General features: G+C 37.1%; 1 protein-coding gene across 1 annotated transcript in view; it reads left to right on the forward strand.

Moving 5' to 3' along the window:
- The window catches only part of Pxdnl (peroxidasin like), a 479,241-nt gene that overhangs the window by 354,405 nt on the left and 112,427 nt on the right, over positions 1 to 12,409 (forward strand). Inside the window, 3 exon segments of the mRNA XM_087185725.1 lie at positions 2,211 to 2,473; positions 8,531 to 8,670; positions 10,176 to 10,314. Of these exon segments, the coding sequence (XP_087041851.1) occupies positions 2,211 to 2,473; positions 8,531 to 8,670; positions 10,176 to 10,314 (542 nt within the window).

Genomic DNA, 12,409 nt, shown 5'->3' on the forward strand with positions numbered 1-12,409 from the left:
GGATATACATACCACATCTTGATAATTTTTACTTTTCTTCTATGCCTTCCCATATCACTTTCCCATCTCTACAAAGTCTATCTCTCTGTTTTCCATCATCTATCTTTTATTTTGCTCTTTAAATGATTTATATTTTGAGTTTCTCATTTAAGAGAAAACATGCAATAGTTAATCTGTGTCTGATTTATTTCAGTATTATCTCAAAGTTCATCAAATTTTTAAACAAATGACTCAAATTTACCCTTCTTATGGCTGAGTAGTACTTCTCATGGCGGTGTATATATACCACCTTTTTTTACCCATTCATGTGTTGATAGGCCTATAGGCTCCTTCTAGCATTTAGCTATTATGATTTGTGCATGTATCACTGTAATGTGATGTCTTTAACGGGAGTGGTATAACTGAGTCAAATATAATTCCTATTTTTCTAGTTTTTTTGAGGCATCTCCATACTGATTTTCACAGTCCTTGCAGTAGTTTGCTTTACACCTACAATGTGGGAGGGTTCTAATGGGTAGGTTCAGGAGCTCCTTCCAAAGCTTCCACCATTTCCACCTCTCAGCGAGTCTGAGGGTGCAGACAGATCATTCCACTGGACTTCCAGGACCCCATTTCCTTTTCCTCCTTGTCCAAGTTCCTCAGCCTTGTTTCTCATTCTTTTCTGCCTGCTTTGAACCACTCAAAGTCCATCACTCTTCTCTCTTCCTTTAATCACATTTTTTCCCTCCTCCACTGAGCTCTTCTTGAATTTTCATTCAATTCCAAAACATTTAACTTTATTAACTGATGTAAAGTTCATAATTTGTATTGTTCATGTCATTCCTGAGATTTAGAATAACATCATTTTTGATCCTTTAAATAAGATATTATTCATCTTTACATCCCTCAAGTGTGGTTTCCCATTCAAACCACCTTCATTCTGTGTTTACTATCTAAGCTAAGGTTATTAATATCTCTCAGAAGCCTTAGATCCATCCTATACTGCTACCTTTTCTTCCTCAAGTCCCTAAAAATTTCTTCTGGATATGTGTCAGATTATCTGCCTCTCCATGTCCACTGTCAGTCTTACTTCAAAAACATTTCTTGTTTCTATTATAATAGTTTTGCCTGTGCTGTCCTTTGTCTTCTGGCAGCTTCTTCTACAGGAATTTATACCTAACTCTCATAAAACTATTTTCCAGGTGAACCATAATTTTATAGACTAGACGTTTTGTCCTCTGACCATGAACACACACGGAAAGGAATATATATTGTCTGACTATATGTTTCTAATTCTTAAAATTTTTCTAATACACCTAAGGCATTCATTTTATTAGAAACTGAATTAAACCTTCATTGTTGAATTAGAGTGGGCCAAGGTATTCCAACTTTTCAGAATATGTTCCCCTCAGAAGCCAAACTTAGATTTCATCATTAGCATTTCTAGAACTTTAGTAAGCCTTCAATTTCCATTAAAGATGGAACTCTCCTGAATAAGTAAGAGTGGAATCCTTTATATGGAATTCCAAGATTTCTACTCCCTTGATGAATCAATTTTTAATACATTCAAGCTGAAAGTAGCTGAAAACTTGACTATACATGCCCGAACACACTGTGTGTCTTTCTGCGTGTGTGTATGTTTTAATTGTATTCAGGGGTAGTCTGTACAGAGCTGCCACACTGCCCCAGTAAGCCAGTGATATTTTTCTTCTGTTCTTCAATCCTTTGCACATAGGCTTCTTTTCTCCCTTGTAATTGTCACTTCTTATTTGAAAGGTTACTCCTGTAACCAAAGCTCATGCCTGAATCCCAGGTAGGAAGCAGGAAAGAAAGCAATGACTAGTTAGACTTAGACCTATTACTTGGGAGAGAAAAATCTCTTTCCAGTGATGTGTGCCTCTATTTCAATGGCAGAACTGTTTTAACAATCGATACACTTAGATATTTAGCCCTTAGAGTAAGGAATAGATATTGGGTGAGAATATTGCAATGCCCACAACACAATAACATTGACAAGAGATCTTTTAAAAAGATACAGGCATTTATATTAAATCCACATTTAATTTATTTTAGATTTAATTCCTTCAAAATTTAATGTGTGTATATAACATTTTAGAGTAAAGGCACTTTGAAAATGACAATAGTCTTAAAAATCACAATGCAAAATAGATAATCCTTCCTGACTACCACTGGCTGTTACTTGGTTTTGTTCCTCTTTTACTGTTAGCCAGACCCAGCTTTGTAATACAGCCCCAGGACACAGAGGTTTTAATCAGCACCAGCACAACTCTGGGATGCATAGCCACAGGCCACCCCCACCCTCGCATTACCTGGACCAGGATCAGTGGAGAGGCCCTGGACGGATCCAGGCAGGTGGTGATTTCCGGTGGACTTTATATACAGAACATCACCCTGGAGGATCGTGGTGGATTTACCTGTCATGCCGGCAATAGCCACGGCTCTGTTCAAGCCACAGCAAACATAATTGTACAAGGTATGAAAGCAGAGGTCATGATTGAAACACTTCTCCTGCCACACTCAGCAAATGATTTTTCAAGTTAAAAAGTAATGTCACGTACGTCATGGGAGAGATATTTTCATTTGCTGTGTATTTTTGGACATAATAGAATTTTCAAGACTAATCTGCTTCAACATAAAGTTGAATTTTTTTCCACTTCAATGTTTACCCAAATACCAGAACTAATCATTAGTAATAAAAGATGAAGTCATTAATCTGGCAACAAACTGTCGAAAGATATTTGTGTTTCAGAATATTTTACAGATAAAGGGAAAACAGTCTAGCTATGACAGTGGAAAGATGTGGCCTGAGTTCATAATCATTAACCAAGGTGTCCAGTCTGCATGGCTTGAGCATATGCTGAGGGCATTTTGGAGGTAGCAACCACCATCATACACTGTTCGACACCCAGAAAATAGTACAGCAGTGGGTATGCAATTACATTATAAAGAAGATATGCTCTTCTGCTGTAATTTGTTCTTAGTTTAGGACCACCTTCTACTTTCTGTTTTTGCTAGTGTATTTGTGTGTGTGTTTGTGTGTGTGTATGTACTCTATCCTCCTCTAGGTTTAAAGTTGGTATGAACAGCAGAATATACGCAAATGTCATTGTGTGAGGCCATGAGTCCTATTCTATCCATGGCAGGATTTTTTTTTGGTATTAAATTCTTTTATTGGTACATTGTAGGTATACAACACAATTACATTTCTCATTGGGAATTGTACCTTTACATGATGCATCTTGGTTCTTATTATTTACCCATTCCTAGCCCTCCCTTCATGCCCTCCACCCTTCCCTATTTACAGAGACTTTATTTCCATTTTTTCCATTTCTCATCAATTTTTCCTCTCCCTTCTTTCCTTTCCCCTGTGCCTCCCACTTCCCCTACCCCTTTGGACCTTTTATTCCTATTTTACATTATCGATTATTCATTCTAATCATTGGTACATTTTAGGTATACAATATAATGACATTCATCATTGGAAATTTGCACCTTTACATAGTCTCTCTTGGTTCTTGTTTTTCACCTTTGCCCAGCCCTCCCTTCAACCCCTCCATTCCTCCCTATTTACAAAGATTTTGTTCCTATTTTTCCATTTTCTCATATTAATTCCATTCCCTTCTATCCTTTCCTCTAGCCCTCCCACTTCCTTCCCCTTTGCCCCTTTTCTTCCTATTTCACATGACCTATTATACATTTAGTCCTTATTTACACTTTCAGTTTCTCACACCAGAGAAACTATTTGGTATTTACACATGTGTGTCCTATTTATTTCACTTAAGAGTATTGCCTCAATGTGCATCCACTTAGCTATAAATGTCTCTAATTTCTCATTTTTTATGGCTGAGTAGTACTCCATTTTATAAACAAACCACATTTTCTTTATCCAGTCTCCAGTTGATGGGCATTTGGGCTGTTTCCAAGTTTTAGCTATTACAAACTTTGCCTCTATGAACATGGGTGCACATATATCACTGTGGTATGATTCTTTTAATTCTTTGGGGAAGATCCCCAGCAGTGGAATAGCAGGGTCAAATGGGACTTCCAGTCCTAGTTCTTTGAGGCATCTCCATACTGATTTCCACAGTGGTTGCACCAGTCTACACTCCCAACAGCAGTGGAGCAGGGTTCCTCTTTCCCCACTGCCCCACCAGCATTTGTTATTGGTTGATTTCATGATAGCAGCCATTCTTTCTGGAGTGAAGTGGAATCTCAGCATTGTTTTCATTTGCATCTCTCTAATGACCAGTGATGTTAAACATTTTTTCATGTATTTATTTGCTATTTCTACTTCTTTGTGTGAGAAATGTCTGTTCATTTCAGATGCCCATTTTTGGATTGGGTCTTTACATTTGGGAGGTCTGATCTTTTTCAGTTCTTTATAGATTCGAGATAGTAGACCTTTGTCTGAGGAAGAGCAGGTGAAGATTTTTTCCCACATTGTGGGTTGTCTCTTCACACTGTTGGTGGTTTCTCTTGCTGTGCAGAAGCTTTTTAATAAGAAGAGATTCCATTTGTTGATTGTTTGTGCTAGTTCACGGGCAACTGAGGTTTTGTTCATAAAATCTTTTCCTACACCGATGTCTTCAAGGGTTCTACCTAACCTCTATTCCAACTGGTTCAGAGTTTCTATTTTAATATTTAGATCTTTAATCCATTTTGATTTTAGTTTAATGCATGGTGAGAGATATAGGTCGAGTTTTAATCTTTGGCAAGTTGAAGCCCAATTTTTCCAGCACCATTTATTAAAGAGGCTCTCTTTCCTCCAGTGAGGGTGTTTGGCTCCTTTGTCGAAGATGAGATGGCTGAGTGTGTCTGGCGTTGTTTCTGCATCTTCTAATCTATTCCACTGGTCCTCAAGCCTGTTTCTTTGCCAGTACCATGCTGTTTTAATCACAGTAGCTTTGTAGTAGAGTTGCAGGTTGGGGATTGTGATACCCCCTGCCATGTCTCTGTTACCTAGAATTGCTTTTTCTATTCTGGGTCTCTTCTTATTCCAAATGAATTTTTGGATTGTTTTCTCGAGGTCTATGAAGTATGGTGCTGGGATCTCAATTGGAATTGCATTAAATCTATATAGCAGTTTTGGAAGTATGGCCATTTTCACTCTATTAATCCTTCCTACCCAGGAGCAGGGGATGTCTGTCCATTTTCTGATATCATCTTCAATCTCTCTTTTCAGAGCGCCATAGTTTTCAGAGAAGAGGTCTTTGATTTCTTTCATTAGGTTGATTCCTAGGTATTTCAGTTTTTTGGATGCTATTGTGAAAGGAATTATTTGCTCTATTTCTCTCTCAGTGAGTCTGTCATTGGTGTAGAGGAAAGCTATTGATTTTTGTGTGTTGACCTTGTAACCAGCTACTTGACTGAATTTGGTTATTAAGTCTAGAAGACTTTTGGTGGAGTTCTTGGGGTCTTGTATATAGAGTATCATGTCATCTGGCAGGTTGTTTTTTAGCCATCAGATGATAGCACAGTAATTTACAGTTGTCCATGGATCTTCTGGAAACATGAATATTCAAATTGAGTTAGGAAATTCAATATTTTCAGATTTGTGTAGGACTTTGTTTATCAAACACCAAACCCTCATAAACACAGAAGAAAGTTAGTCTGGCATTATAACTCTGACCAGCCCAGTGCAGAACCAGTGTTGAGGGAACTTCAAGACAGTGAGTCCTGGTTGTTTATACACAGGACTTTATCCTCCCTAGGTTTCCTGCATGGAGTATTTATTTTAATTGAATGGTGTAGTGTCAACTCTATCTGTAACAATAGATAATCATTTCTTGTTGTCATTGACATGTCTGAGGAAGATTTGTGTTTTTCTCCTAGAAATGCTAACATCATGAAAAACATTTTTCTTGCTCTTAAAAGAGAGTGTAAAAATGAAAATTTTCACAATGTCTTTGGTACCTCTTAAGAGAACTTACTTTATAAGGACAAACATTATTTTTAGACTTGTTTCAGTATGCTGAGATTCACAAATGCTTTAGAAGAAATAATCTTTGGTTTCTGTTTTCCTTGCAGTTTTATGTTTAATGCCTTAGATTTTTATTTATTTATTTATTTATTTATTTATTTATTTATTTATTTATTTATTTATTTTTTATATCAGGGATCGAACTTGGGACCTTGCACTTGTGAGGCAGGCACTGGAATCACTGAGCTAAATCCCTGGCTGCCTTAGATTTTTAGAAACCTAAGACCTAATCAAACATTCGCATTTTAGCAATGTCTTATTTCACACTGTGCCAGTCTTACACATTCCAGTTCCTTGCATGTGGTTCCTATTCTTGTTTCTCCATCTGTATCAATTCATGTTTAACTAAACCCTGGTAACATTTACAGTCTGCTCATTTCACACAACACAATGCTACTCATTTCTTTTGCTAGTCAATTTACACTGAAATCACCATCTGCTTGTCCTTTGTCACTTACAACTGTGTACTTGTACCACTTGTGGATCTGTGTATTGACATTTTTAATTAGCCTTGAAATGGTCCATTAATCATTCTATACATTTATGAAATAGGATTTTTTATTTGCTTACTGCACAGACTAAATATTTTAAGATGTACCCTTTCTGGATTCAATCAATCATTATTTTTTATTTCTTTCCAAGTTTTTTTAAGCCAAGGTCGTAATTATCCAGTGGTAACACCATTTCCCTAGAGTGGTTTATAAAAATGATAACTACATAGCCAAGACAGAAGAATATAAGCAACTTCAATGCAATGGCACAAATCAGAATCTGCAGTGTTTAGGTGAAAAGCTTACTGTCGTTTATAGTGTAAACCAAGTGCTTTTTGTAGGCAGAATTATGGTTATAAATAGCCAGAAGGAAGGGTTTTTAATAGAGTCCCAAAGCACTACATCTCAATGTGTGCTGCTTTAGCACTGGAGGTGGGACTCGTGACTTTCAGTGAAAGACCGTTCACTCTTCATTCCCATACAGTCCCTGCAGCCTTCATTGCCCACCTGTGTGATCTTTAGGTTTTTTCTTTGTCTCCCTCATTACATAGAAATTTCTCCACTGATCTAGCCAATGTTAGGAACAAATGTAAGCTTTTAAATTTTGTAATTTTTTTCCTATTGTTTGCTGGCATGTTGAATCTTAGGATTTCTCCCCCTCCCTTCCTCTTTTCCTCCTGCACACGTGAAGCAAAACAATGCTTTTCACCCTGCCTTGGAAAACTGTTAATTTTAATTATTATTAAAAAATTGAAATCATTTAAGAATAGGGTCTCAAGGTCCATCCACTAAAAAAAAGATTGAAATCAAAATTTCCAATGTTAAAACCTTGACTAAATCTCTTCTTTGAACTACCAACCTACCTTTATTGCGTAGCTCTTTTACTATGTCATGAATTCATGTTTTAGTGTAGAAACATTTTTGTTCTTTTTAAACCATTTCTAGTAATTTCAGGAGTTAGTTTAATGTTCTGGAAAGAGCATCAGATTGGGGGTTGAGTAAACTAGATGCTCGTACCATCTTTGCCACTTATTGGTTCTGATGGAGAGAAATTCAATTCAGCCTTCTCCAGTCTGAGTTTGTTCATCTGTGGAACAAGGAACATGAGACTGCTAGTCTGTGGGATAGTTTCCAGCTTGACTTTTCTAGAAGTCTTTTATAAATAGCTGGCACACGTTCCTGTGTGACATTGAAATTAATCATATACCGTAGGCATTTAATCTAGCATTTTACTTAAAAGCGATAAAGACTTCCAAAAGACATCCTTATTATCTGCACACAGGGTGGAGGTTGCAACAGATACACTTTTCCAGATAGTATTTACTTTATCATGTTTGTTGTTTTTGCAGATGGTGATGGGAGCAAGGGGTACTAGAAACTGCAAAGACCTAACAACACCAGAAATGATTTTCCAAGTTGGCTGGAAAGTTCTTTTGAAAATGTCACTACTTATTGGGGATTACTGTGCCTTTCTTAAATGGCCACATTGATTTTTTTTTCTTAGTAATCAAAGTGTCATGAACAGAATCTCTTTCTACAAATTATATATGTGGTTATAAGTTATGCATTATTTACATACAATCAAGTTCAACAGATCTGAACATTTAGAGCTCTGAATTTTGACTTAAATGTGACTTTTACAAAAGTTGTAAGAAAGTTCATACTAACAAACATGCTTTTCTTTCTGAAATTTGTTTCAAATAGTATTGTGTGTGAAAATTTGGAGAGAACTATTTTGCTAATGATTCAAATATGATTTGCAGTTTTTAAGTATGTGTATTGTACCTAGTACATAAGAGGGGGGATTTAGCCTTATCAGTGGCTCCCATAAAATTTGGAAATGGTCTCTTCTTATTGGCTATTGTTCTTCTGCTTTGCAAACCACATGCATATACATTCTTGTAAGTGAGCACAAAAATACACAAACAACTCCATGCTCTTAATACTTTGGGAAATCAAACATTGGTAACACATTCTAATTTCTCAGCATATTTTTTCTCTTGGTCTTAAAAGTTATAAAATAACTTTCTGTTGGGGTGTGCTCTTTTCTTCTCTTTAGCTCCACCATGGTTTACTGTAAGCCCCAGGGATCAAACAGTCCTCGAGGAACAAGCTGTGGAATTTCTTGGTGAAGCTGAAGGCCACCCACCTCCAGCAATTGTCTGGACAAAAGCAGGTATCAACACATTGACAAGTGATGTGGGAATGAAGGAGCATCTTTTTTTTTTTTTTTGAGCGTATAAAAATGGTTTAAAGTAATTATTATAGATCTATCATGGACATGAAGACACCACACGAAAAGTAATCTTTACACATGACACAGCCATAATTTTTCTGATGTTTTAATTTTAAGCCTTAATAAAATTATCCTTTCTGATTTTAAAAATGAAATTATTGGAAATTTCAATGGTTTTGAATATTTTTTTAAAAAAATACCAAAAACTAGTCTGTAAAATGTTTCAAACTTTTTTTTAATTGGCTTTTAACTTGAATCTAAAAATCCTCCTTTAGTGCAGAATGAAATCATAATAGAAATGAGATACTAAGTGAATTCTCAGCATAATAAACCTAGTGGGACAAGGTAGGGAGAGAGGCTCCACCCCACCCCACCCAGAGGAGCTGGCACTTCCTGGGGGCCTGAGGACTAAGAACAAGATCGACCAAGGCCAGCACCAAGAGCTCGTCTGATTCTGCTGAGCTTGGAAATTATAAATTTGGCATTCTACATTCAGGTAGTAGATTAAATTCAAAATATGTCTGCATTTCTAAATGTTATTTATTAAAATATCTGGTCTAAACTTTAGGAGTCTGGGGAAGCACCATCATGAGTACAAGGTAGATCTGGGAGTCCCACAGCCTCGATTCATATCTCTACTCCTCCATTTACTTGTATGAATTTGGTCAAGTGACTTAAGTATTGTTAACTAGAGAACCCTTGTCCCTATGCTGGAGATGATGATATTTATTTCCTACATAACGATGGTTATAGGTAATGATTTGAATGTATATGTGTTTTTAGACATTAAGAATGATAGCTGACACACTGGGTGCCTACTCAGTAAAGGTTAGCTATTGTTTTCCCATCTACAACAAGACATTTAGTAAGATACAAGTTTTCACTGACATCGTTGAAAGTGACAACTCTTGTTTAATAGTTAGTGACCATGAGCAATAATGTGTTGAGAAGGATTCAGAGTGCAAGCTCAGTGCAAGCTCAGAGGTCAGAAGAATGAGAGCCTAATGTTATGGTTGTGAGGCCAATCAGCAGGGGTGTGTCACATGCATCATACTTGATATTCTGCCTCAGTACTCTGAAAGTTCCATCGCACTTTATATTCCAAATATATATACACATGCAAATATTAGGGAGGTATTTGAAAATTGTGTTTACTAGTCAGATTAGTGTTGAAATTTGCATTCTACCTGAGGCTAGTAGGAAATTCATCCTGGTGGTGAGAGGAAATAATTCCTTGGAGTACAGTGGCAGAGGTTTGGGGCAGGTGAAGCGTAGTGTTGTGTTTCTGAGGGTGCAGTGTTGGGAGGAGCCATCACAGGATAATTATGACACCAACAGTGCAACAGTGTCTTGAGAGATTGTCTCCATCCTTAGCTGGTGCTAGCTTTTAACCCTCTGTGCCATACAAATACAACATGGAGTACTTTCTGATATTTCCTCTTTGCAGGAGGGCAAATCTTTGCTGAAGGGCCTGCATACAATTCTGTCCTCTGGCACTTTGAGAATTGAGTGTGCTGCACAGCACCCTCAAGGCCAATACGAATGTCAAGCAGTTAGCCCCTTAGGGGTGAAAAAAGTCTCTGTCCATCTGATTGTGAAACCCAAAGGTAACAAATGCTGTGATTCATTTCCACATCCTGAAGAGATGCTCCTTTTGTGTCATCAACATACCCAGCAGAGACCTTGTTACTTAGATTTTTAAAAATTTTATGTAGGATCTATCTAAGATATTGTTAATTCAATACTCTTCTTCCAATCACTCATTTGTAAGACTACTCTTTTATTTAAAATTTTTATTTCTATTAATACTAATTACAATCACGGTTTCTTTAAAAATACCATTTCATGCTTTCTTAGAGCAAGTCTTTCATTTTTTATGGTGTTGGGGATTGAACTGAAGGCCTCCCATAGGTTCCACTACTGAGCTACATCCCCAGCCCTCTTACATGTTTTACAATTAATCAGTTAGCCCTTCCTGCAGAGACTATCACACATAAAGATGCACTTTCCCATACCTCATGATCCTTTTACTTTGATGTATTTTTTATACTTAGCAATTTGGAGCATATGGTACTAATACTCTCCTTTAGACTCTGCATGTGTCACCTGTACTTGAGTTTATTTTAAATAGTAGAGATTCTGAAGTGAGGTTGTGTTACTTGTTGAAAATTTATTGTCAACTGAGATGTAAAAGAAGAGAAAAATCAAGGTTTAAATGTTTCAAGAAATGGTTGTGTATTAATCAGGTTTCTCATCGCTGAGACACAATGCCCCAAACACACATAAGGGAGAAATAGTTGAAAATTGCTTATGCTTTCAGTCTCTGATTGGCTGGCTCCAAGGCAGAGACATCATTGTGGAAGGTCATGGTGGAGTGAAGCTATTTATTGGGAAAGGAAAACAGAGAAACAGAGGAAGAAAAGAGTGGCAGAAAGGAAAAAGAAGATGAGCCAAACATAGAGCCCCAAAGCCATACCTCCATTTCCCACAGAGACATACACAGAAATATGCTCTATCCATCAATTTCTTGGGTGGATTGCAAAGCCAACCAAATTGGCATTTTGCCATAATGGCCACAGGTTATTGTTAAGTACTACCGAAATTTTCAGGTTCTGGCTTACAAGGTATGAACTAAAAACACAGTGAATACTTAATTTAAAAAGTATCGGTTAGAGTAAAAGACACCATCTTAGTCACTTTCTCGTTGCTGGGCATAATACCAACACCTGCAACTTAAAAATAAGCAGTTTATTTTGGCTAATGGTTTTATTCCGTGGCTCTAAGGCAGAAACGGCATGGTGGAAGGGCATGGCAGGAAGTGGATGGTAGCCAACAAGTAGAAATAGAAATGAAAAGCCTGGAGAGAGAGGAGTGGAGAGGTTGAAGGGAGGGCAGGGGAATGGGGAAAAAATAGGAACCAAGATGGATCATGTAAAGGGGCAAATTTCCAATGATGAATGTCATTATATTGTATACCTTAAATGTGCCAATAAAATTTATAATAAAAAAGAGAAATGAAGAGCCTGGGACAAGAATAGACAGTTCCATGGCTTGTCCTCAGTGACCCGACTCCAGCCAGGCCCCACTCCCTAACTTTTAGCTGTGAACTCATCAGTGGATTGATACACTGATGAGTGTAGTGCCTTCATGATCCACCTTTCAACATATGAGATTGTGGGGGGACACTTTACATCTAAACCATAACGGGCACCATTAACGCCCCTCGAAATACTCTGTTTCTCTTCAGCCATTTATCTCATCACTCTTGGTACTTTCTGAAGCAATTTTGGAAGTCCTCTTTTTTAAGTGTCTTCACTTGTATTGTCATGGCTGCCTCTATGTCCTGAATTGATTCAAAACATTTATCTCTCATGGTCACTTTGACCATGAATGGTAAAATCTAGCAGTCATACAATGTCAGGTTGGGTAATAAGGTGTATGAAGAAACACTGTAATGTTTTCATGAGTCTACTCATTTGTTGGATGGTACTTGGCAGTAGCATTCACTGCAGATTTGATCATACTTCATAAAAATTCTCATGAAATAGGGCTTCTAGAACTGCTTCAGAAAGTGAAAACAATAAGTGGGATAAATGTGTTCAAAGCAAGGGGTATTACCCTGAGGGGAAATTAATGGCAATGTGTCTTCCACTGTAATAAATTTTTAAAATTTAAGTATTCACCATATATTTTGATCACACC

Source organism: Heterocephalus glaber, unplaced genomic scaffold (assembly GCF_053883595.1).
Source record: "Heterocephalus glaber isolate CG9 unplaced genomic scaffold, H.glaber_assembly_v1.0 deba00000281, whole genome shotgun sequence".
NCBI classification, from domain to species: Eukaryota; Metazoa; Chordata; class Mammalia; order Rodentia; family Bathyergidae; genus Heterocephalus; species Heterocephalus glaber.